This window comes from Scyliorhinus torazame, chromosome 14 (genome assembly GCF_047496885.1).
Source record: "Scyliorhinus torazame isolate Kashiwa2021f chromosome 14, sScyTor2.1, whole genome shotgun sequence".
Taxonomy (NCBI): domain Eukaryota; kingdom Metazoa; phylum Chordata; class Chondrichthyes; order Carcharhiniformes; family Scyliorhinidae; genus Scyliorhinus; species Scyliorhinus torazame.
In genome coordinates this window covers 212,867,078-212,894,429 of record NC_092720.1, presented here as the reverse complement: position 1 = coordinate 212,894,429, position 27,352 = coordinate 212,867,078, and the positions used below count along the sequence as shown (strand labels likewise).

General features: G+C 48.1%; 1 protein-coding gene across 1 annotated transcript in view; it reads left to right on the top strand.

Annotated features, from left to right (window-relative positions):
• LOC140390472 (butyrophilin subfamily 1 member A1-like) overlaps positions 1 to 27,352 on the top strand; it is a 103,371-nt gene that overhangs the window by 6,000 nt on the left and 70,019 nt on the right. The window contains exons 2-7 of the mRNA XM_072475626.1: positions 5,927 to 6,014; positions 9,138 to 9,488; positions 11,483 to 11,767; positions 16,761 to 16,880; positions 18,373 to 18,405; positions 21,512 to 21,538. Of these exons, the coding sequence (XP_072331727.1) occupies positions 5,957 to 6,014; positions 9,138 to 9,488; positions 11,483 to 11,767; positions 16,761 to 16,880; positions 18,373 to 18,405; positions 21,512 to 21,538 (874 nt within the window). The 5' untranslated portion in view covers positions 5,927 to 5,956. The remainder of the gene's footprint in view (positions 1 to 5,926; positions 6,015 to 9,137; positions 9,489 to 11,482; positions 11,768 to 16,760; positions 16,881 to 18,372; positions 18,406 to 21,511; positions 21,539 to 27,352) is intronic.

Here is a 27,352-nt window from a genome sequence, read left to right as displayed (position 1 = left end):
TGAACTAGGGAGGCAGTGGTATTGTGACTAAACTAATAATCCAGACACCCAATGCAAGCTCTGGGGACCCAGGTTCAAATCCCACATGGCAAATGGTGACATTTGATTAAATATCTAGAATGGCCCATTGTTGTTAAAAACCCATCTGCTTCACAAATTTCCTTTAGGGGCGGCATGGTGGCATAGTGGTTAGCACTGCTGCTCACAGCACCAGGGATCTGGGTTAAATTCCGGCCTTGGGTCACTCTGTGGTGTTTGCTCTTTCTCCCCATGTCATCGTGGGTTTCCTCCGGGTGCTCCGGTTTCCTCCCACAGTCCAAAGATGTGCAGGTTAGGTGGATTGGCCATGATAAATTGCCCCGTAGTGTTCAGGGATGTGTAGATTAGGTTAAGGGGTTACTGGAATAGGGTGGGGAAGTGGGCTGAGGTGAAGTGTTCTTTCAGAGGGTCGGTGCAGACTCAATGGGCTGAATGGCCTCCTGTCCTGTTGGGATGCTATGGATGGTGGAAGAGGGACTGTTGTTCGGGATGGGTGTGTTTGGGGATATTGTTGTAATAGGGGGATATTGTTTCTGGTGTCCCTTATTCTCTTTGTACATAGTTATTATCAATTCAAAATATGTTTGGGGTTTGTTCTTTTTGCTTTGGTTATTTCTCTCCTTTCTTTGAGGTTCCATGGGTTTGTGAGGATGTCTGGAAGCGGAAAGGGGATTAGCAGTTGCTGGGGTGGTGTGGGGGTCGGAGTTGTTTCATTACTTTGAGGTGGATGGAGTGGGTGTGAAGCATTTGTTTTTCCTTTGTTGTAAATTTGGGGGAGGGGGGCTTTGGCGGGAGTGGAGGTTACGGGAGCGACCTTGTGAGCAAACTGCCATTCGCTAGTAAATGGGGTGGGGAGAGGGGATGCAGCCAGTTGAACCTGTTCAGGTGGGTTTCAACATGCCGAGGTGGTGTTAATGGTGGGGGGATGGGTTAGCAGAGAAAGGTGCTGTTTGAAAGGAAGTGGTTGGGGGCTTTCTGGGGAAGGGGAGGGGGTGGGAAGGCTGACAGTGACTGGGATCTGTGTTTTGTCCCATTCGAAGGTGTGGGGGGTGGGTGGCATCTTAGGTGTGCGCTAGTTTTTGGAGATTGGTGTGGGGGTGGGAGCATCCAAAAAAACAAATGTTAAGTTACGGGGATAAGGTAGATACATGGGCTTCAGTAGGGTGTAAGGGCCAGTGCAGACTCGATGGGCTGAATGGCTTCCTTCTGCACTGTAAATTCTATGGTGGTGATAGGAGTGTCGGGACTTTGCGAGGATGGTCTTCCCGTCTTTGCCGGTAGTGCCACTATTGCCGCTGTTGGAAAGGGTCCAGATACTTGAGGGGACGGAGGAAGGGAGTACGTCGGGACTTTCCGGGAGGATCCTGGCGGAGGATACATAGAACATAGAACGTTACAGCGCAGTACAGGCCCTTCGGCCCTCAATGTTGCGCCGACCTGTGAAACCACTCTAAAGCCCCTCTACACTATTCCCTTATCGTCCATATGTCTATCCAATGACCATTTGAATGCCCTTAGTGTTGGCGAGTCCACTACTGTTGCAGGCAGGGCATTCCACACCCTTACTACTCTCTGAGTAAAGAACCTACCTGTGACTCCCCTCTATCTCCCCTCAATTTAAAGCTATGTCCCCTCATGCTAGACATCACCATCCGAGAAAAAGGCTCTCGCTGTCCACCCTATCTAATCCTCTGATCATCTTGTATGCCTCCATTAAGTCACCTCTTCACCTTCTTCTCTCTAACGAAAACAGCCTCAATTCCCTCAGCCTTCCCTCATAAGATCTTCCCTCCATACCAGGCAACATTCTGGTAAATCTCCTCTGCACCCTTTCCAATGCTTCCATATCCTTCCTATAATGCTGCGACCAGAATTGCACGCAATACTCCAAATGCGGCCGCACCAGAGTTTTGTACAGCTGCAACATGACCTCATGGCTCCGAAACTCAATCCCTCTACCAATAAAAGCTAACACACCATACGCCTTCTTAACAACCCTCTCAACCTGGGTGGCAACTTTCAGGGATCTATGTACATGGACACCGAGATCTCTCTGCTCATCCACACTACCAAGAATCTTACCATTAGCCCAGTACTCTGTCTTCCTGTTATTCCTTCCAAAATGAATCACCTCACACTTTTCTTCATTAAACTCCATTTGCCACCTCTCAGCCCAGCGCTGCAGCTTATCTATGTCCCTCTGTAACTTGTAACATCCTTCCGCACTGTCCACAACTCCACCGAGTTTAGTGTCATCTGCAAATTTACTCACCCATCCTTCTACGCTCCTCCAGGTCATTTATAAAACTGACAAACAGCAGTGGCCCCAAAACAGATCCTTGTGGTACACCACTGGACATCAACCACCTCCCTTTGTCTTCTTCCAGCTAGCCAATTTCTGATCCAAACTGCTAAATGACCCTGAATCCCATGCCTCCGTATTTTCTGCAGTAGCCTACTGTGGGGAACCTTATCAAACGCTTTACTGAAATCCATATACACCACATCAACTACTTTACCCTCATCCACCTGTTTGGTCACCTTCTCAAAGAACTCAATAAGGTTTGTGAGGCACGACCTGCCCTTCACAAAACAGTGTTGACTATATCTAATCAAATTATTCCTTTCCAGATGATTATACATCCTATCTCTCTAACTGAAGGTTCCCTAACTGAACCCTCACATCTCATCTTTACATAAGCCTCCTTCTTCCTCTTGACAAGTGTTTCGACTGCTTTAGTAATCCATGGTTCCCTCGCTCGACCACTTCCTCCCTGCCTGACAGGTACATACTTATCAAGGACACGCAGTAGCTGTTCCTCGAACAAGCTCCACATTTCCATTGTGCCCATCCCCTGCAGTTTTCCTCTCCATCCGATGCATCCTAAGCCTTGCCTCATCGCATCATAATTGCCTTTCCCCCAGATATAACTCTTGCCCTGCGGTATATACCTATCCCTTTCCATCACTAAAGTAAACGTAATCGAATTGTGGTCACTATCACCAAAGTGCTCACCGACATCCAAATCTAACACCTGTCCTGGTTCATTACCCAGTACCAAATCCAATATGGCCTCGCCTCTCGTTGGCCTATCTACATACTGTGTCAGGAAACCCTCCTGCACACATTGGACAAAAACGGACCCATCTCAAGTACTCGAACTATAGCGTTCCCAGTCAATATTTGGGAAATTAAAGTCCCCCATAACAACTACCCAGTTACTTTCGCTCCTATCCAGAATCATCTTTGCAATCCTTTCCTCTACATCTCTGGAACTTTTCGGAGGCCTATAGAAAACCCCTAACAGGGTGACCTCTCCTTTCCTGTTTCTAACCTCAGCCCATACTACCTCAGTAGACGAGTCCTCATCAAACGTCCTTTCTACCACCGTAATACTGTCCTTGACTAACAATGCCACCCCTCCCCTTCCCTGAGCTTACTGAAATATCTAAACCCCGGCACCTGCAACAACCATTCCTGTCCCTGCTCTATCCATGTCTCGGAAATGGCCACAACATCGAAGTCCCAGGTACCAACCCATGCCGCAAGTTCACCCACCTTATTCCGGATGCTCCTGGCATTGAAGAAGACACACTTTAAACCACCTTCCTGCCTGCCGGTACACTCCTGCAACTTTGAAACCTTACTCATGATCTCACTACTCTCAACCTCCTGTATACTGGAGCTACAATTCAGGTTCCCAATCCCCTGCTGAACTAGTTGAAACCCTCCCGAAGAGCATTAGCAAATTTCCCCCCCAGGATATTGGTACCCCTCTGGTCCAGGTGTAGACCATCTCATTTGTAGAGGTCCCACTGACGCCAGAATGAGCCCCAATTATCCAGAAATCTGAGACCCTCCCTCCTGCACCATCCCTGTAGCTACGTGTTCAACTCCTCTCTCCCTATTCCTCGTCTCGTTGGCATGGGTAACAACCCAGAGATAATAACTCTGTTTGTCCTAGATCTAAGTTTCCACCCTAGCTCCCTGAATTCCTGCCTTACATCCCTATCCCTTTTCCTACCTATGTCGTTGGTACCTATGTGGACCACGATTTGGGGCTGCTCCCCCTCCCCCTTAAGGATCCTGAAAACACGATCCGAGACATCACGATCCCTGGCATCTGGGAGGCAACACACCAACCGTGAGTCTCTCTCGTTCCCACAGAATCTCCTATCTATCCCCCTAACTATGGAGTCTCCAATGACTAATGCTCTACTCCTCTCCCCCCTTCCCTTCTGAGCAACAGGGACAGACTCTGTGCCAGAGACCTGTACCCCATGGCTTACCCCTGGTAAGCCCCCCCCCCCCCAACAGTATCCAAAGCGGTATACTTGTTACTAAGGGGAACGACCACAGGGGATCCCTGTACTGACTGCTTCCTCCCAGCCCCTCTCACCGTCACCCATCTATCTTTATTCTTTGGAGTAACTACATCCCTGAAGCTTCTATCTATGACCACCTCTGCCTCCCGAATGATCCGAAGTTCATCCAGCTCCAGTTCCCTAACACGGTTTCTGAGGAGCTGGAGATGGGTGCACTTCCCATATATGAAATCAGCAGGGACACTGACGTCATCCCTCACCTCAAACATTCTACAGCATCCCTTAAGGGGATTAAGGCCAAGTGGGAGGAGTTGGGGTGTAATTGGCGGTGGGGGTGTGGTGTGAATCCCTCCAAAGGGTGAACGCCACTACTTTGTGTGAGACTTTGGACTTATGCAGTTAAAGGTGGTACACCAGGCACATTTAACAAGGTCTAGGCTGAAGTGGCTGTTTGAGGGAGTGGAGGATTAGTGTGAGTGCTGTTGGAGGAGGGGGTCAGGCAAACCATTGCATATGTTCTGGGCGTGTCCTGAGCTGGTGAGATTCTGGATCTCCTCCTTCAGCACCATGTTGGCGATTCTACAATTGAATTGGAGCCCAGTCCCTCGGGTGTGTATTTGGGGTGTCAGACCTGCCGGAGCTGCAGACGGGAGCCAAGGGGATGGCGGGGGGGAATGTCTTAGCCTTCGCCTCTCTGGTCACACACAAATGGGCTCTGTTGGAGTGGAGGTCAGCTTCTCCACCCAGCGCCTCAGTATGGCTGGGGGATCTTATGGAGTTTTTATACCTTGAGAATGTACAGCATAAGGGTTACAATTGAAGGGTTCTACAAAAGATGGCAGCGTCTTATTTTGTACTTTGAAGAGCTTGTCACCGTCAGCAGTTGGGAGGGACAGGGCTCTTGGGGGCGACGGAGGGGGGGGGGGGGGAATTATAATTTTTTGTTTGTTATCTTGTTTTATCATTTTGTAGTTATCAAAAAATGTTCAATTTTTTTTTTAAAATGGTATGTTACACGTAGAATCATAGAATCCCTATAATGCAGAAGGAGGCCATTTGGCCCATCGATCTGCACCAACCCTCCGGAAGAGCACACTAACCTAGGCCCACTACCCCACCCTATCCCCATAACCTGACCTAACCTTTGGACACTAGGGGCTGGATTCTTCGGCCGTGCCCACCACAAGATCGCCATGGACGGGATGGGGACTATGTAAAGGCCCGTTGACTCAGGCTGGAATTTCTGGTCGCCGGCCGGCGCGGATAAAGAATCCCGCCCTCGGGGGCAATTTAGCATGGTCATTCCATCTAACCCGCATCTGTTGAATGTGGGAGGAAACCGGAGAGTCCGGAGGAAATCGAAGCAGCACAGGTGAGATTTTGAGATTTTTAACAGCACAGAAAGATGCCCTTCGGCCCATCCTGTCTGTGCCAGCCATCAGGCACCTATCTATTCTAATCCAGTTCGCCAGCACTTGGTCCTTAGTCTTCTGCACTCTGGCGTTTCAAGTGCTCATCTAAAGCCAGAGCTATATTGATTTTCTATGTTTCTACGTTTCAGGGATGTTTATTGTGCTAAAATCTCACAAAGATGGAAATAATAGACCTCATTGTGCTTTTTCTCTTTGGGATGCCACTGTCCATACATGGTAAGGAACATTAACATTTATGAATATAATTATGCTTATAGATAATATGCAATAAACAACATTGCATTTTGGCTGTGTAGGTGGAACTGTGTCTCTAACATCTAATTATTAAATTATTAGGGGCTGTTTAGCACAGGGCTAAATCGCTGGCTTTGAAAGCAGACCAAGGCAGGCCAGCAGCACGGTTTAATTCCCGTACCAGCCTCCCCGAACAGGCGCCAGAATGTGGCGACTAGGGGCGTTTCACAGTCACTTCATTTGAAGCCTACTTGTGACAATAAGCAAGTTTCATTTCATTTTATTTCATTGAAGTTAGCACCAGCTATTGGAGAATTTAGCTGTTGTTTGGTCAGTTGGTTAACTGTGGAAAAACACCCAACAGCCTCAGGCTGCAAACTAGAAAGGCAATTCAGCAACAGCCTGCATTGCAAGGTTCTCGTTCAGGTATAATAAATGCAGAGTGTATCCTGTTTCAAGATACTTTACCTGTAAGGAGAGGGAGGAGTGACGAGGGTTAGACTGGTGAGAATATTAGTGTTTCATACACTGAAAATGACTCCTAGGAAGGGTTGATGAGTATGTATTATGTTCCATTTAGAGAGCTGTCCCCATCATATTGATCACTGATAAGGCTGGATCTCATCATTTTGTTATCACTCTCCACCCACACTCCCCTTTCACATCCCGACTCTATCCCCTTCTCTATCTGTCTCTCGGGGCTGCGGATGGGACGGTGGGGAAACTATTCACCAACAACAGCACATTGCAAATCTCACCTGCCAAGTCTTTGGCCATCCGGTCATCACCACAGATACTGAGTTGCTCAATCACACCTTCAGCTTTGGTGCCGCAGTTATTACATGATGATAAAATCATAACCCTCTCTTTCACCCTTCCCCTTAGGCTGGTACTGATCTTCACTCTGTTAATGCGGCACGGTGATTAGCACTGTTGCTTCACAGTGCCAGGGTCCCAGGTTCGATTCCGGCTTGGGTCACTGTCTGTGCTGAGTCTGCACACTCTCCCCGTGTCTGCGTGGGTTTCCTCCGGGTGCTCCGGTTTTCTCCTACAATTCCCGAAAGATGAAATGAATGAAAATCGCTTATTGTCACAAGTAGGCTTCAAATGAAGTTACTGTGAAAAGCCCCTAGTCGCCACATTCCGGCGCCTGTTCGGGGAGGCTGGTACAGGAATTGAACCCGCGCTGCTGGCCTGCCTTGGTCTGCTTTAAAAGCCAGCGATTTAGCCCAGTGTGCTGTTTAGCCCAGTGTGCTTGTCAGGTGAATTGACATTCTGAATTCTCCCTCAATGTACCCGAACAGTACGCCGGAGCGTGGTGACTCAGGAATTTCACAGTAACTTAATTGCAGTGTTAATGTAAGCCTACTTGTGACACTAATAAAGATTATTATTATAATCCAGACTTGAATGGATATGGTGGACAATTGGTTTAAACTTTCACCATCAGATCCAGCCAGAGCACATTAAACACCATTGGATCCTGCTGTTGTCTGCTGAAACTGCTCAACATTTCAGGATCATCCTCGAAGGCAAAGATAACCCCAAACCTATTTTCTCTACTTCAAACCACCTCTGCTGCTCGTGTCCTTCCTTACTCTGAGGCCTGTTCGCCTATCAGCCGTGTGCCCCCTGACCTACACTGGCTCTCCATTAAGTGAATGCTTGATTTTAAAATTCTCGCCCCGGTTATCAAATCCCTCCATGGCCTCACCATCTAGGTCATTTCCTCTAGCCCCACAATCCTCTGAGATATCTGCGTGCATTAATCATGGCTTTTTTATTTATTTAATTATTTTTCTTTTTTTCCAATTAAGGGGCAATTTAACATGGCCAATCCACCTACTCTGCACATCATTTTGGGTTGGGAGTGAGATCTACGCAGATTTGGGGAGAATGTGCAAACTCCACAAGGACAGTGACCTGGGGCTGGGATCGGCAGCGTGAGGCAGCAGTGCTAACCACTACACCACTGTGTTGCTCCCATATTCCCGATTTATAATTGCTCTCCCATTAGTGGCTTTCTGTGATCTAGGTTTCAAACTCTAGAACTCCTTCCTAAATCACTCCAATTTGCACCTTTTTTTCATAGAATTTCTACGGTGCAGAAGGAGGCCATTCAGCCCATTGAGTCTGGGCAAATCCTCCAAAAGAGCACTCCCCTGCATCCCCACAACCCTATAATCTACGCTGTTTTGGACACTAAGGGCAATTTAGCATGGCCAATCCACCTAACCTGTACATCTTTGGACTGTGGGAGGAAACCGGAGCACCCGGAGGAAACCCACGCACACACGGGGAGAATGTGCAAACTCCATAACAGATAGTCAACCAAGGTTGGAAGCGTACCCGGGTCCCTGACGCTGTGAGGCAGCAGTGCCAACCACTGTGCCACTGTTCCGCCCCATTCCTTTCAGACATTTCTTAAAATCCTCTTTGCCCAATCTTCTGGCCATCTTCCAATATCTTCTAATATGGCTCTGTGCCTAATTGTTTACTTAATGTCACCATGGTGTCTTTATCTCATTAAACTTACAACAAGGGAAATGGTGGCACAGTGGTAATGTCACTGGACTAGTAATCCAGAGGTCCAGGCTAATGTTCTGGGGCGCACAGGTTCAAATCCCATTATGGCAGCTGGGAAGTAATACATTGGTCCATGAAACCTTGTTAATTGTGATAAAACCCCATCTGGTACATTAATGTCCTTTAGGGAAGGAAATCTGCCATCCTTACCTGGTCTGGCCTACATGTGACTCCAGACTCATTGATTGATTCTTAATTGCGGGTGTGGCAAGCCACTGTGGCCGTTAGGATAGGCAGCGATGCCACATCGCAGAATAAATAATAAAAAACATAAACAAAAGTTGTTTCTGTACAGAATCTAAACAGCCATTTGTCAACAATCTAAGTTAGTCATTGGTCCGACAATCCTTATTTCAATTCAGCACAAAATCTAGGTTGACACAATGCATTTAATTCTCTATTCAAATTGGGCAGCTTTGTTTATAGCTGTTTGAGAAGGGATGGTAACAACAATTTTTTTAAGTTTAATATTTAAGACACTGGGAGTTGAAGTAATTTCATTGGATCATAATTCCACAGGTAAATTCACAGTTAATGGGCCAAGTCATCCTGTTGTGGCCATTGTGGGCGAAGATGTTCTACTAGAATGTTGGCTTAAGCCAGAAATGTCTGTCGTCCGCAACGTGGTGGTGCGATGGCTTAAATCAAACCTGGGTTCAGCAGTACACACGTACAGAAATAGGGAAGATAACACTGCTGATCAGGATCTCAATTACAGAGGACGGACTGAACTGTTTAAAGATGAATTGACCAAAGGAAACATTTCTCTTAGAATTAAGAACACAAGGGTGCAGGATGAAGGGAAGTACATATGTTCAGCTGACGGTGAAACAGATTTTAAAGAAACTACGATTGAGCTGAAGCTTGGAGGTTAGTGAACACACCTGCTTAAAAATGACTAACATGGGAAAATAACCTACTTTTTAAAAACTGTTTTTTGGTCAAAATTCAAGTGTTTTCTTTTTGAACAAAGATCTTCACTCCCTCTTCCAATGTTTGTGCACTGGTACATTTCATTCAGAAAATACTCTCAGCCCAGATTGCTTCAATGAGAATGTTCAAAAGGACCCAAACCAAGGGAAGTTCAAGTTAAGTTTATCATTCTTTAATTGAAGAGAAAACTGAGGTTTTATTGGTATGAAGTTAAAGTAAGGCCATCAGAAAATAATTCCTGACAATCATTGCTGGTTGTATCCTAGTGCGTTTGGAAAATGAAGATTGAGGAAGTAAGATAGTTGCTTTCAATGCTGCCCACGAATATGGCTAGTCGCCCGGATATCTAATCTTCATGTTTTGTTCATTACTGTTTACCTGTTTTTAACCTTTAAAGACAGAATTAGCTACACTGTTTGCGTTTTGCCCCACAAGCCGACTAATGAAATAATTGAGGAGGAGATTCCTCCTTTTCTGTTTTGGCAAAGAGTCATCCAGACTGGAAACGTTAGCTCCCTTCTCTCGCCACAGATGCTGTCAGACCTGCTGAGATTGTCCAGATTTTCTGTTTTAGTTTCAGATTCCAGCATCTGCAGTAATTTGCTTTTATTTTTATCCTTCTTTTGCACTTGTTGTTCGTTTTTTTGTCAGCTAATTGCACAATGCTGGTTGGAAGGGTGCCTCATCAGGCAAGTGTGATCATTGCAAAGTTGGCACTGGTGATGTTGGTGTTATTTAAACATTTGACATGAGAATGATCGTCGCTGATCCAAATATCCACAGCATTAGGCAACATCACTGCACCTTCCAGAGCCCCACAATCCCGAAGGAAGTGCTTAATGTTTCCTTCAAGAAACCAACACAGCCGGAAGAGAGAGAATCAACTGGATCTTGCAGTGAGTGGAGCAGAACCACCTGACCACACATTTCTGTGTGGCGTCCAACTGCTTTACTCCAATTTTAGAGATATTGGTCTCTCAGAAGGTAGTGAATTGTCTCTTTGTTTCACTTTGACTTCGCAGTGAAATGATGCTTCACCCATTGAACCTGCATGTCCTGTATGTTGGTACAGAGCGAGTATGCTTCTTTACCAGGTGTGCACCCATTTCAATGCCATTGATGTTAGAAACTGTGTGCTGCCTGATAGGGGTTTCAACTGCATGAAGTTTGATCTTGGAATCATAGAATCATAGAATTTACAGTGCAGAAGGAGGCCATTTGGCCCATTGAGTCTGCACCGGCTCTTGGAAAGAGCACCCCACTTAAGCCCACACCTCCACCCCATCCCTGTAACCCAGTAAGTCCACCTAACCTTTTTGGACACGAAGGGCAATTTATCATGGCCAATCCACCTAACCTGCACATCTTTGGACTGTGAGAGTGTACCGGAGCACCCGGAGGAAACCCGCGCACACACGGGGAGAATGTGCAGACTCCGCACAGTCAATTCCAACTTCACTCGGTGCGATGGTGGGATTTGAACCCGGGTACTCTGGGCATTGTCCCAAGTCTCTGCATTACTAGACAAGTGACAACGCCATTACGCCAAGGCTTCCCCCAGATAAGCATGTATCATTATTGGAAAAGTTGCAAGACCTGGTTCAGGTTTTCACATTGGGGGGTTTTCACAGTAACTTCATTGCAGTGTTAATGTAAGCCTACTTGTGACAATCAAGATCATTTAAAAAACAAATTAAATCCTATGCTGCCTGCTGCTCTTTAATGTGAATGAAGGTTGGAGCCAGCCAATTGATACAATCAGATGAGAATCAATTGCTTTTGTATCTTCAGTGTTTTCTTTCTGCTTTCTGGGTGCACCCAGTTACGTCACAAAAAATGATCCCATTATATCACTACCGCAAGATAATATTTTCCATAGGTTAGAGTGTGTTAATAACAAATGTTATTCTTAAATATATGTATTGTTGCAGGTTTGGGACGTGAGCATTGGGTCCAGATAGAAGGATATCAGAAAAATGGAATCCAGCTCGTGTGTGAATCTAATGGATGGTTCCCTGAGCCGGAGCTGCTGTGGACTAGTGGAAATGGACAGGATCTCACTGCACAGTCTGAAATAAGATTCCAGGAGGACTCGAAAGGTCTTGTAACTGTACAGAGCAATGTTGCTGTAATGAGAGATTCATCAAACAGGTTCAAGTGCCTCATACAAAACAAACTGTTGCGAAAAGAACAAGAAGCAACTATCCAGATATCAGGTCTGTAAGTTATAAAATAAGGGAATAGTGATTGATTTATAATTTCAGTAATGCCATAAAGCAAACTGGGATTAAGGTATTTGTAATGACTTAGGCCAGGCCTTTGAGATTGGCCAATTAGAATATGAGTTCCCTGATTAGTGGTGCAATCAGGGAACCCCTTTCTCTGTATATAAAAGGGAGTGTCAGATCCTCTGCACTCACGGTTTAGACAGCAAGCTGAAAGCACATGGTTGCTTGGCTGTTGGTTTTGTAAATAAAAGGAATTCTGGTGAAGGGACTTCTGCCTCCGTGAACTTATTACAGTGGCGACGAGGAAAACGGAACGACCTGAAGGAACTTGCTCGTCAGCAGCCGCCACATATTGAGGGTAAGCCACTGACAGGCAAAATGCCTTTATTCGGGAAGTTGGACTCTTTTGACCCTGCAGTGGAAGACTGGGCCCAATATGTCGAGGGGATGAAGTACTTCTTTAGAGCAAACGATATAATTCCGGATGAAAAGCAACGGGTCATTCTGCTGACCGCGTGTGGGCCAGCAGCCTTTGCCATTATGCGCAGTCTCACTTTTCCGGAGGCACCGGACACACAGACTTTCCAGGAATTGACAGATTTAGTAAAAGAGTACTATGGCCCTAAATCACCTCGGATCCTGCGAAGGTACCGGTTTTACTCAGCATTCCGAGACACTGGGGAGTCAGTTACAAACTTTTTAACAAGATTAAGGTGATTAGCAGAGGCTTGCGAATTTGGCCTGACGCTAAATGAGATGCTCCGACACCGGTTGGTATACGGAATAAACAATTTAGCAATACAGAAACATCTGTTAGCAGAGGCCGAGCTGGATTGCAGACTAGCATTGCAGCTGGCTTTGTCCTTAGAAAAAGCGTCAAGCGGAGCGCATGAGTTACAGGGTACTCCGATGGAGGTAGACGCCCATACCAGTGAAACTGAGTTAAAGGACTACCACTGGGGGATAGGCAACTGCATAGCCACCCTCAGGAACGACTTGGATACTAAGTTACCCAGGCCCACTCACAGAGCCGCTCCCAAGAAAGGGAAAATTAGGTCCAGACAGATGGCAGCCCCTGCAGCTTTTCACCCGGCAAAATATTGTAGTTGTTGCCAGAGATCGGAGCCAGAAAGGAGAAATAGAAGCCGGAAACCAACATCTTGGAGAAGGAGACGTAGGCCGGGGTACAGGAGAATGCACACCCTAGCAGCCCCACCTACCTCCGACGAGGAACAACTAAATTATGTAACGATGGTTAAATCAAAACCAATTAAATTATCCATAAGGTTGAATGGACATCCCACACTGATGGAAGTCGACACGGGAGCAGCCGTATCAGTGATAGGGGAAACAGTATGTAATAAAATTCGCACTGCACTCCAACCCTTATCCCTAACCAGGAACTCGGCAAAACTGAGGACATACACTGGGGAACCACTGAGGGTGTTGGGAACAACACGTGTACCTGTGGCTTATGGAGAGCAACTGGTTGGGCTGCCTTTAATGGTAGTGAAGGGTGCGGGACCAAGCTTATTGGGCCAAAACTGGCTAAAAGAGATCCATCTGGATTGGGTAAACAATCCTGTGCAGATACCCAGAGGTTTTCCGAGAAGGGCTCGGAACAATAAAGGGAGCAAAGGCGACATTGCATGTAGATCCGGAGGCAGTCCCAAAATTCTACAAGGCCCGACCAGTACCCTTCGCATTAAGGCAGAAAGTCAATACGGAAATCAAAAGATTGGAGCGTGAGGGAATAATAAAAACCGGTCCAGTATGCAGAATGGGCGGCATCCGTGGTGCCTATCCTTAAGCCGGACGGCTCGGTCCGCCTTTGTCAAGATTTCAAACAAACAATTAATCGTTACTCCAACTGGACAAATACCCAATTCCCCAGATTGAGGATTTGTATGCAAAGCTGGCTGGAGGACTCCTATTCTCAAAGCTGGATATGAGCCACGCATATCTACAGCTGAAGCTGGACGAAGAGTCGCAATAAATTCTCAATGATAAACACCCTGAAGGGCCTTTTTCAGTATACAAGGTTACCCTTCAGGGTATCGACAGCCTGTGCGATATTCCAGAGAACAATAGAGAATATATTACAAGGGCTACCACAAGTCTCCATTTACCTGGACATCGTCCTCATTATGGGAAAAACAAAGGCAGAACACCTGCAAAACCTGGAGAAAGTCCTTGGGAGGTTTTCAGCAGCAGGTGTTCGTCTGAAGCACGGTAGCATGGTGGTTAGCACAATTGCTTGGTACACTGTGCGGAGTCTGCACATTCTCCCCGTGTGTGCGTGGGTTTCCTCCGGGTGCTCCGGTTTTCTCCCACAGTCCAAAGATGTGCAGGTTAGGTGGATTGGCCTTGATAAATTGCCCTTAGTGTTCAAAATTGCCCTTAGTGTTGGCTGGGGTTACTGGGTTATGGGGATAGGGTGGAGATGTGGGCTTGGGTAGGGTGCTCTTCCAAAGAGCCGGTGCTGACTCGATGGGACGAATGGCCTCCTTCTGCACTGTAAATTCTATCTATCTATAAAGAGGGAGAAATGTCTTTTTCTAGCACCTCCAGTAGCTTATCTGGGGTACAAGGTTGATAAATCAAGTTTACACCCTTTGAAGGATCGGGTAAGAGCGATTAAAGATGCCCCGGCCCCCACCACAATCCAGGAGTTAAGGTCATTTTTAGGACTGGTGATATACAATGGAAAGTTCATGCAGAACAGGACTTCCATCCTAGACCCCTTACACCAATTACTAAAAAAGGGGCAAGCCTGGGAGTGGTCCCCCTACCAAGACAGGGCTTTCAAGAAGATCAAAGAACAGTTCTCCTCAGAAAATGTCTTGGCGCACTGGCCCCAGGAAAGAGTTGGTGCTCACTTGCGACACATCTCCATATGGCGTTGCTGCAGTTCTGGCACACAGGGCAAAACGGACAGGAACGGCCTATAGCATTCGCTTCCAGGACGTTTACAGAACGGAAGAATGCCGAAATTGAAAAGGAAGGACTGGCTGTGATCTTCGCGGTGAAGAAATTTCACCAGTATTTGTACGGGTCACCACAGTCACAGACCACAAGCCATTGCTGGGTTTTTTTGAAAGAAGACAAAGCGGTGCCACCAATAGCTTCGGCCCGGATCCAACGCTGGGCCCTACTACTGACGGCGTGCCAGTATCAACTGGAGCATTGGCCGGGAACCTGGGTGCCAAACGCCGATGCACTAAGCTGGCTGCCATTACCGGACGCCACGCCGTTAGTACCCAGAACAGAGGAAACGGTAATGACGTTACATTCTCTGGACACCCTTCCAGTGGCCGCACAAAACATTTGTTTGTGGACCCGGTTTTATCAAAAATAAAACACATGGTGCTAACAGGTGAGATGGAAAGACCGGTCCACACTGGAGCAGGAGAGAGTGGATCACTGTGGAAGACGGGATACTGCTTTGGAAGGATTTCTGCCATTCGGGTTTCCTCCCACAAGTCCCAAAAGATGTGCTATTAGGTCACTTGGACATTCTGAATTCTCCCTCTGTGTACCAGAACAGGCGCCAGAATGTGGCAACTAGGGAATTTTCACAGTAATATCATTGCAGTGTTCATGTAAGCCTGCTTGTGACAATAAACAGGAGGAAGTCCACGCAGATACGGAGAAAACGTGCAGACTCCGCACAGACAGTGACCCAAGCCGGGAATCGAACCTGGGACCCTGGCACTGTGAAGAAACAGTGCTAACCATTGTGCTACCATGTTGTTGCTATTCCTTCCTGGAATGAGCAGGAAGCAGCTGCAGGCCTGTGGAATATTGGGCAACCAATCGCTGCTGACCAACTTGGAAGTGGCTCTCGGGGATTGGGTGGCAAGTGGACTATCTCGGGTAAGGGAGGCCTAAACATTCCTGTGGGGCCTGGACGAGCACTGCAGCTTCTCCTGGCCCCAGAAAGATGAGTAAATAACTTAGCCATCAGAATCTCTTCACACCCCGTCCTCGACATTCTGACTTGATTCAGTTTGACTTCCCAAGTTTAAAATTGCAGTCTGGGCCCAATAATGCTTTCCAACCCTCATCCACTTATTTAAAGAAGCCAATTTTGGGAGGGTGGATTAGCTGTGGGAAGTCTGCGCAGAAATCAGGGGCGGGATTTTCCGACCCCCCCCGCCGGGTCGGGGAATCGGCGGGGGGGCGTCGTGAATCCCGCCCCCGCCGGCCGCCAAATTCTCCGGCACCGGAGATTCGATGGGGGCAGGAATCGCGCCGCGCCGATTGGCGGGCCCCCCTGCGATTCTCCGGCCCGCGATGGGCCGAAGTCCCGCTGCTGTAATGCCGGTCCCGCCGGCGTGAATTAAACCACCTCCCTTACCGGCGGGACCAGGCGGCGTGAGCGGGCTCCGGGGTCCTGGGGGGGGCGCGGGGTGAGCTGGCCCCGGAGGGTGCCCCCACGGTGGCCTGGCCCGCGATCGGGGCCCATCGATCCGCTGGCGGGCCTGTGCCGTGGGGGCACTCTTTCCCCTCCGCGTCGGCCATAGCCTCCGCGATGGCCGACGTGGAGGTGAAACCCCCCTGCGAATGCATGGGGATGACGTCAGCAGCCGCTGATGCTCCCGCGCATGGCGGACTTACACCGGCCGGCGGAGTCCCTTGGGCCCCGACTGGTGTGGCGCCAAAGGCCTTCCACGCCAGCCGGCGGGACGGCAACCACTCCGGCGCGGGCCTAGCACCTAAAGGTGCGGAGAAATCCGCATCTTTGGGGTGGCCCGACGCCGGAGTGGCTCACGCCACTCCATTACGCCGGGACTCCCCGTCCCGCCGAGTAGGGGAGGATCCCGCCGCAGATTAGTGGAATGCCTACTCAACTGGTTAAAAACTCTAGCATAACCCAGAGGCTAGAAACCTCTGGTTAATATCAGGCATTCGATAAGAATGATTGCTATGGAATATATTGGAAGTAATATTATCTAATTCAACAACATTTACTTTGCAGACGATTTCTTCCCAACTGTCTCAGGCTGGCTGGTGTTTTTATCTGTGATACTCTGTCTTCTAATAGCAACTTTTACTGCTGGGATTGTTTGGATTGGGAAAAAATACAGATATGCCAAAGGTATGGTCTCCGCTTCAGTGACAATGGTGAATACAGGTCCGGATTTAACGTGTGGTAACAGAGACAGCGTTTTAATGTTAAAGTCGGATGAACAGTTTGTGTTTGTGTTCATATCTTTTAATAATTTAGACATTTTATTTTTTGATCGGGGGGGCGGGAGAGACTGTTGTCCCACAAAGAGCCAGTGGCTTTCCCAAGTGATCAGGTTATTTTAATGTTTCATGGAGATAACTTTGCTTTTAATTTTGTTTAATATTTTTTTTTCCAATTTAGCGTGGGTAATCCACCTAAACTGCACATCTTTTGGGGGGTTGTGGGGTGAGACCCACACAGACACAGGGAGAATGTGCAAACTCCATCGAACCCGGGTCCTCAGTGCTGTGAGGCAGCAGTGCTAACCACTGTGCCGCCCATTTGCTCAATATCTTCAACAGTATTTTGTTCAATTTGCTCTTCCATCTAATCCTCTCCAGTGTTATGATCCCAGCTATGTTATTAGTGGACAAGTCCGATCCCAGAATAGAACCTGGCTTGACAGATCATAATTTTTTTTTTAAACGGTAGAAGGTACTTACTGAAATAGATTCACAGGAGTCTGCTCTGTTCTTTTCAGCATTTAATAAACAAGAACCATTAATTATATTACACTGGACAACAAGAAAAAAATTATGCAAATTCATGCTATCCCTTTATCTTAGCAATATCCTCACAGACTCAGCACCCATTCAGAAGTCAAACCTCTATTTCAACACCACAGGTAGAATTCATTTCAGTTGACAAGCGGTTTATTTTCCAGTAAACTTCTGAACATTCACTAGAAATCCTTCCACAATTGGTGCCTTCCTTGAGATATCCAGAAAATGAGCTCTAAATTTCTTATTACTTTCATAACGAGTTCCTCAATTTCCAACGAGAGAATCTGAGACCATTGTCACTGTGGTACACACTATAAATCTGAACTAAAAACTGCTGTCCTTGTCTCTCCCTGCATACCCTGTTGCTCGGCAACAGCACAGTTTTTTCTACTTTGTGTTTTTGTTCACTTCTCTAAAATTCTAATGCCTTGGTAACCTATCTCTTCACTTCAAGAATCATAAAACCTAATTTAAAATGAATGGATACAAACAGAACCCCAGACTTTCTGGCTTCATGTCACAAAACTCCAAACTGAAATCAAGCCCAGTTTTCACCTTTGTTCAACACATACATCAAAAAATTAAACTTAAAGCTATATCTTGTTCCTAACACCCACAGATACACATATAACATAGTTCCTAACACCAGAAAGAAAGCAATTAACAGTGTAGCACCACATGCACTGTAGTACAGTCTATCATTTAAACACTTCAAGGTGATAGATGCGGATGAATGGTATTCTGGAGAAAACGCTGATGATGGTTTTTCTCAAATTAAATGAATACCATTATTTGCGTTAGTAAGCAAAAGCATGTCTGTTTGATATCAACTGAACTGTTTATTATATTTATTCCAGGTCTTGAAGTCGACAAATCTGTCAAACAATTTGGTAAGGTTTTAACATTTAAATATCCACAATGCAGCAACGTTGGGCGTGGGAATTAACATGTACAGGAGGGCATAGTTATACTACTAAATGAAGACTAAAAAACTGACTCTTTAATATCAGTTTGTACATTTCACCATATGAGCAGTATATTTGCATCTCCTTCCAGTGTTTGACATAAATAAAATAAGAGCCTGGATTCTCTGGTCCCCCAATCGCATGTTTCTCGGCGGTGCGGCACTCGCCTGTGGCGGGATTCTCCCTTCCCACTGATTATCAATGGGATTTTCTATTGAAGCCCCCCCATGAATCCCTTCTCCGGCCAAGTTTTAAAGCACATGAATAACTTCTATTAGCTACGTTATATCAACCTATATCTCTCACATCTTTGAATATTAGCACACACTGTTATTACAATTATGTACATTATTTCCATTTTCAACTCCTGTACCAGAGGCAGATCAGACCCATTCCAACCCAGCCTCAACCCACCCCCCACATTCCCCTTCTCTGCATCTCGCCTTCCCTCCCCACATTGAGACCCCCACACTCAGTGTAAAATCTTTACCTTATGTTTTAGGGAGCATTTAAGGACAGGTGGGTGGTGGGAAGGCAGGCAAAATGGCATGGACAGTGTGCCTGATGTCGTCCTGATGCTAAGTCATTTGGCCATTGGCCAGATCGGTGGCAGATGGCTCACCGACCTGGCACTGTTCTGAAGGGATTTGGCTCACAAAGGGACTTGCCAGTGGCAATGGCTACCCCTGCCCCCACCCCTCACCAGGGCCTGCCAGGCTGGCCCATAGATCCCACTTAGCTGGCTGTGATGGTGCATATTCATTGATTGCATAGTGGTATTGTCACTGGACAAGTAATCAAGAGGCTGTGGGGACCTGGGGGACCCGTTCAAATCCCACCAGGACAGATGGTGAAGTTTGAATTCAATAAAAATCCAGAATTTAAAAAGAAGTTTGTCAAGCCACTCATTTCAAGGACAATTCGGGATGGGTAATAAATGCCGGCCCAGACAGATGCCCACATCCCATGAAAGAATAACGAAACTGTGCTGCTGACGATCAGTTTGGGCTGACAGCACGTGGGAATGGCTGTTGTGCTTCATTGGACTGCTCCCTGTAAAATGCAGCCCCCAGGTCGAGCTGCTTGCTGAAGTGGGGCTGTCTCCCCTGCCTTCAGCCCTGAAACATCCCAGCTATTGTCCAATATAATAGTGAGCCGTTTGGAGTCTAAAGCTGAAATTGCATGAGGGAAATGCGGAGAAAGAAAATCAACCAGGGTTCGCCCTGTGAATGTCATTCAGTGAAACCTGATGGCCTCGGTGGCTGAATCATCTGGTGCTATTTGTCGAAACTCATGAATGAAGAATGACCTCTTGAGCAAAAGACGATAGGGCAACCCTTTAATATACACAGGGAGACAAGAAGGGAGAAAATGGAAAGAGTAAATCACGTGACTAATAGGTTTTATAATTGCTTGCAAGTATATAATAACAGTGATTTTTTTTCAGTTGTTTGCTTATCTTATGAGGGTTACATAAAGAACAATCTTGTGTTTATCTAGTGTCTTTCTCGTTTCAGAAAGCATTTTTTCTGAAGGGCAGTAACTGTTGTAAAGTAGGAAATACAGGAGCCAAATTGTGTACAGCAATCACCCCAGAAACAGCCACGAGATTCATGAGCAACTAAATGTCACTGTCATGTTGGTTGAGGGACAAACCATGACCAAGACTCGAGGAAAACACCTCTTGTCATTGGACCTTCACCCACCTGACAGACCTCAGTTTAATATCTCACCTGAAAGATGGCATCTCAAAAGGTGCAGCACTCCCTCAATACTGCACTGGGAGTCATCTGTGAAAGTGCAGCACTCCCTCAATACTGCAGTGGGAGTCATCCGTGAAAGTGCAGCACTCCCTCAGTACTGCACTGGGAGTCATCCGTGAAAGTGCAGCACTCCCTCAGTACTGCACTGGGAGTTATCCGTGAAAGTGCAGCACTTCCTCAGTACTGCACTGGGAGTCATCTGTGAAAGTGCAGCACTCCCTCAGTACTGCACTGGGAGTCATCCGTGAAAGTGCAGCACTCCCTCAGTACTGCACTGGGAGTCATCTGTGAAAGTGCAGCACTCCCTCAATACTGCACTGGGAGTCATCCGTGAAAGTGCAGCACTCCCTCAGTACTGCACTGGGAGTCATCTGTGAAAGTGCAGCACTCCCTCAATACTGCACTGGGAGTCATCCGTGAAAGTGCAGCACTCCCTCAGTACTGCACTGGGAGTCATCCGTGAAAGTGCAGCACTCCCTCAGTACTGCACTGGGAGTCATCTGTGAAAGTGCAGCACTCCCTCAGTACTGCACTGGGAGTCATCTGTGAAAGTGCAGCACTCCCTCAGTACTGCACTGGGAGTCATCTGTGAAAGTGCAGCACTCCCTCAGTACTGCAGTGGGAGTTATCCGTGAAAGTGCAGCACTCCCTCAGTACTGCACTGGGAGTCATCCGTGAAAGTGCAGCACTCCCTCAGTACTGCACTGGGAGTCATCTGTGAAAGTGCAGCACTCCCTCAGTACTGCACTGGGAGTCATCTGTGAAAGTGCAGCACTCCCTCAGTACTGCACTGGGAGTCATCTGTGAAAGTGCAGCACTCCCTCAGTACTGCACTGGGAGTCATCTGTGAAAGTGCAGCACTCCCTCAGTACTGCACTGGGAGTCATCTGTGAAAGTGCAGCACTCCCTCAGTACTGCAGTGGGAGTTATCCGTGAAAGTGCAGCACTCCCTCAGTACTGCACTGGGAGTCATCCGTGAAAGTGCAGCACTCCCTCAGTACTGCACTGGGAGTCATCTGTGAAAGTGCAGCACTTCCTCAGTACTGCACTGGGAGTATCAGCTTGGACTATGCCCTCAAGTCCTTAGATGAGGACCTACAACCTCTGATTTGGAGGTGAGAGAGATACAGCTGAAATCAAGGCTCATACCTATGTGTTAAAATGTCATTGTTCAAACCATTTCAAATATGGAGAGCTTGCCAATATTTTAATGTTTGCGGTGATAAAATTAATCAAATGTATTTATCATATTTCTTTTATTTTTTTAGATGAGTGGAAAGTTCTTATTGAATCAGGTAGGACATCCTTTTTTACGTAAACAGCTACTGTATATGAATATACTGAGCAGGTTCCAGCATTAGTTGTAATCACCAATGCATCTGCAACAATAACAACAATAATCTGATGTGAAATAGAGGGATGGATTTTCAGTCAGGTTAGAGTTTGGATCAGAGGCGGGCAAGCCCATAATTTGGCACCAGTCATCGTGGCATTTCTCTGCCATGACCCTGATCCCGAGCCATCTTCAAACAGGCCAAGCCAGGACCAGATTGGCTGTGCACCGTCAAGCGGTAGCTAGGCAATTATTAGCAAACTGATTTAATTAAGGATCCTATTAATGAAAATTGCAGTGTTCAGCACCATTCACGACTCTTCAGGCACTGAACAGTCCATGTCCAAATGCAGCAAGGCCTGGACACTATCCAGGCTTGGGCAGTTACATTTGCACCACACAAGTGTCAGACATTGACCATCTTCAATAAGAGAGAATCAAAGTATCGCCCATGACATTCAATGGCATTACCCTCAATGAAGCCCCTACTATCAATGTTTCCATAGATCAGAGACTAAATTGGACTAACCAGATGGATATTGTGGCTACCAGGGCAGGTCAGAGGCTAGGAATTCTGGGGGTATCTCTCCTCCTGACTCCCACCACCACTTACAAGGTACAAGTCAGGAGTGTGATCGAATACTCCCCACTTGGCTGATGAATGCAGCCCCAACAACAGTCAAGAAGCTTGATGTTGTCCAGGTCAAAGCAGCCTGCTTGATTGCTCCCCTTCCACAAACATTCAAACCTTCCACCACCGATGAAAAGTAGCAGCCATGTGTACAATCGACAGGGTGCACTGCAGGAACTTGTCAGGGCTCCTGAGGCAGCACTTGCCAATCTAGAAAGACAAGGGCAGCGGATACCTGGGAACACCACCACTTGGACATCACATCCAAGTCACTCACCACCCTGACTTGGAAATATATTGGCGTTCCTTCACTATCGCTGGGTCAACATCCTGGAACTCCCTCCCTAACAGCACTGTGGGTGTACCTGCACCTCAGGGGCTGCAGCGGTTCAAGACGGCAGCTCACCACCACCTTCTCAAGGGCAATTAGGGATGGGAAACAAATGCTGGCCTCACCAGCGAAACCTTCATCCCATAAAAAATATATTTTTTAAAAGGCCTCAGTCCTGTAGCAATGCGATTAATCTGGAGCATGTTAACGGGGAACTGGCACGGTGCAGCCCATGATTCTTCCTGTGAACCCATCGTACTGCTAGGAAACAGGTGTGACTTTTGGCTGTCCCACAAAGGGGGTGCCCCTCCAGGGTCACATCCAGACAGCTGTGGCCATTTAAAACGTTAAAAATTGGCCGCCTTCACCATCTCCACCTCCAGTGGACCTGCCAATCTGTGTCTGCTGTCGGGCCTCCCATTGGCCCTCTGGCTTTGTGATCTCGCCCAGGGTGGCAAACCTGCTCGCTGCTTTTTCAAAATCATGGTGGGTGTGTCGAGAACACCATGCCACTCGGGACCTGGAACTCGCACCCATGTTGGGTACTTATCCCCTGAATGAAACTTCAACCCAGAGAGTCAGACGTTGCTGCAGCCGGACTTGGTGAGAATTCTCCTGAACCTTGCACCTCAAATATGCTTCACCCACAAAAGTTACTGAAGATGCCAACTGATAACAGTAAAAGGAGGGACTTCCGGTTGCGGTGATGCCTTGCTAGCCGCACGTTTCGGCGGCTCAAGCTCCGACGGACCTTCGGGCTCTTTTAAGTGCCCCAACGGGAAATATTTTGACGACGCAACCCGGTGTGGGGTGAGTGAGAAGGGAGTCCCCCCCCCCCCCCCCCCCCCAAACGAAGGAGGAAAAAACCGGCGGTGGCGGCTGCAGCGCGAGGAATCGTCGACCAAAGAGACAGAAAGGGAGAAGCACAAGATGGCGGCGGAGAAAGCGCAGGCGACATGGGGGCCTGAGCAGGATGAATTTTTGAGACGGTGCGTGGAGCTGCTGAAGAGGGAGGTGCTGACCCCGATGCTACAGGCAATTGAGGGGCTCAAGGAGACACAAAAGACCCAGGAGACAGAGCTCCGCGTGGTGGAGCAGAAGGTGACAGATAATGAGGACGAGATCCTGGGCATGGCGGTTAAGACACAGACGCACGAGGCACTTCATAAAAAGTGTACTGAAAGGATCGAGGCCCTAGAAAACGGAGCGCGAAGGAAGAACCTTCGGATACTGGGTCTTCCTGAGGGTGTGGAAGGAGTGGACTGTGGAGCTTTTGCAAGTACGATGCTGAGCTCACTGATAGGTGCTGAGGCCCCTGCGGGCCCCTTGGAGGTGGAGCGGGCACATCGGATCCCAGCGAGAAGACCAAAAGCGGGAGAACCACCCAGGGCGATAATCGTGCGATTTCACCGCCTTAAGGATAGAGAAGAGGTCCTGAGATGGGCTAAAAAGGTGCGGAGTAGCAGATGGGAGAATGCAGTGGTACGGGTGTACCAGGATTGGAGTGCGGAGATGGCGAGAAGGAGGGCGAGCTTTAACCGAGCCAAAGAGGTGTTGCATAAAAGGAAGGTGAAGTTCGGGATGCTGCAGCCGGCAAGACCATGGGTCACGTATCAGGAGAGACACCATTATTTCGAGACGGCGGAGGAAGCATGGACCTTTTATCAAAGAGGAGAAATTGGATCGGAACTGAGGGACTGATGCTGCAGGAAATGTTATTGTCAATGTTATGGTTGAAGTTAATTGAGAAGTAAATTGGGAAGGGGGGAGACATTGGGAAATGTGGGCGCCGGTGAGGGGGGAAAGACGGGACATAGTTGGAGAATGGGGAGGGGGAGGGGAAAGGGAGCTGCGCCATAAGAGGCGGGTCAGGTAAAGGGATGTTCCCGCGCCAGAAAGAATATGGCGGGAAGACAGGCGCAAGGCGTGTGGGGGGGGGGGGGGGAACTGGGTTGCTGCTGCGGAAATCCAAAAGGAAATGGCTAAAGAGTGGGTGGACGGGGATGGTATGCGACGCTGGGGGAGCGAGTGGGAGCGCGGAGGCGGGATATGGGACTGGCCTAGAGAAGGTAATGGCTAGTCGACACGGGAGGGGGCAGGTAGCCCCCTAGTGAGGCTGATCATGTGGAACGTGAGAGGCCTGAACGGACCGATAAAAAGGGCCCGAGTGCTGGCGCATTTGAAAGGACTAAGGGCAGACGTGGTTATGCTCCAAGAGACGCACCTAAAGGTGGCGGACCAAGTTAGGTTAAGGAAAGGATGGGTGGGACAGGTGTTCCACTCAGGACTAGACGCAAAGAACAGAGGGGTGGCCATTTTGGTGGGGAAACGGGTAGCATTTGAAGCAAAGAACATCGTAGCAGATAGCGGACGTAGATATGTAATGGTGAGTGGCAGGCTGGAGGGAATGGAGGTTGTGTTGGTTAATGTGTATGCCCCAAACTGGGACGATGCGGGATTTATGAGACGGATGCTGGGGCGTATACCGGACCTGGAGGTAGGAAACTTGATTTTAGGAGGGGACTTTAATACTGTGCTGGACCCGGGGCTAGATAGATCCAGCTCAAGGACCGGAAGAAGGCCGGCAGCGGCCAAGGTACTTAAGGAGTTTATGGACCAAATGGGGGGAGTGGATCCATGGCGATTTCTTAGACCTAGGGCTAGGGAGTTCTCCTTCTTCTCCCATGTCCATAAAGTGTACTCCCGGATAGATTTTTTTGTTTTGGGAAGGTCGTTGATCTCTAGGGTGGAAGAAGCTGAGTATTCAGCCATAGCGGTTTCGGACCATGCCCCACATTGGGTGGACCTGGTATTAGGAGAGGAAAGGGAGCAGAGAGCACTCTGGCGATTAGATGTGGGATTGATGGCGGATGAGGGAGTGTGTGCAAGAGGGCGGGGGTGTATTGAGAGATACCTGGAGGTCAATGACGACGGCGAGGTCCCTGTGGGAGTGGTATGGGAAGAACTAAAAGCGGTGGTCAGAGGAGAGCTGATCTCCATTGGGGCCCACAAAAGGAAAACAGAGGCCAAGGAAAGGGAAAGATTACTGGGGGAGATTTTAAGGGTGGATAAGGAATTTGCAGAGACCCCGGAGGAGGGACTGTACAGGGAGAGGAGACGACTCCAGACGGAGTTTGACCTTCTGACCACCAGAAAGGCGGAGGTACTGTGGAGGAAGGCACAGGGGAGGAGGTATGAATATGGGGAAAAGGCTAGTCGCCTGTTGGCTCATCAATTGCGAAAGAGGACAGCAGCGAGGGAGATAGGAGGAATTAGAGACGAAAAGAGAGACACGGTGCGAAGAGCAGGAAAGATAAATGAGGTGTTCAAGACCTTCTGTGAGGGACTGTATAGGTCTCAACCCCCAGAGGGAGAGGAGGGGATGCGGCAGTTCCTGGACCAATTGAGGTTCCCGAAAGTGGAGGAGCAGGAGGTGGTAGGCCTGGGGGCACCGATTGGGGTGGACGAGGTTATTAAGGGACTGGGAAGCATGCAAGCAGGGAAGGCTCCGGGACCAGATGGGTTCCCGGTGGAATATTACAGAAAATATGTGGATTTGTTGGCCCCGTTGATGGTGAGGACGTTCAATGAGGCCAGGGAAGGAGGGACTTTACCCCCGACGATGTCGGAGGCGACGATATCGCTAATTTTGAAGAGGGATAAAGATCCGTTGCAGTGCGGGTCCTATAGACCTATTTCATTATTGAACGTGGACGCCAAATTGTTGGCAAAGGTACTGGCATCGAGGATAGAGGACTGTGTCCCGTGGGTGGTGCACGAAGACCAGACAGGGTTCGTAAAAGGGAGACAACTGAATGTTAACGTGCGACGACTATCAGGGGTGATAATGATGCCCCCAGTGGAGGGGGAGGCAGAGATAGTGGCGGCAATGGATGCAGAGAAGGCATTTGATAGGGTGGAGTGGGTGTATTTATGGGAAGTGTTAAGGAGGTTTGGGTTCGGGAACGGGTTTATTAGCTGGGTTAAACTTCTTTATGGGGCTCCAACGGCAAGTGTAGTTACGGGTCGACAAAGATCGGAGTATTTCCGACTATATAGGGGAACAAGACCGGGATGCCCGCTGTCTCCATTGTTGTTCGCGTTGGCAATTGAACCTCTGGCCATGGCGTTGAGAGACTCCAGGAAATGGAGAGGGGTGATTAGAGGGGGAGAAGAACACCGAGTCTCGTTATACGCAGATGACCTATTGTTATACGTGTCGGACCCAGCGGGGGGATGATAGAGGTTATGCGAATGTTGAGGGAGTTCGGGGATTTCTCGGGGTATAGGCTAAACATGGGGAAGAGTGAATTATTTGTGATACATCCAGGGGACCAGAGTAGAGAGATAGAAGGCCTGCCTCTAAGGAAAGTGGAAAGAAACTTCCGATACCTGGGGATTCAGATTGCTAGGAGCTGGGGAACCTTGCACAGACTTAATCTGACACGGCTGGTAGAACAAATGGAGGAGGACTTCAAGAGGTGGGACATGCAGCCTCTGTCGCTGGTGGGCAGGGTGCAAGCAATTAAGATGATGGTCCTCCCGAGGTTCTTATTTGGATTTCAATGTCTCCCTATACTAATCACTAAGACCTTTTTTAATAAAATAGACAGGAGCATCACGAGCTTCGTGTGGGCAGGGAAAGTTCCGAGAGTAAGGAGGGGGTTCCTTCAGCGTAGTAGGGACAGAGGAGGATTGGCACTACCGAACTTGGGCGATTACTATTGGGCCGCCAATGTGGCAATGATACGTAAATGGATGATGGAGGGTGAGGGAGTGGCGTGGAAAAGACTGGAGAGAAAGTCCTGTAAAGG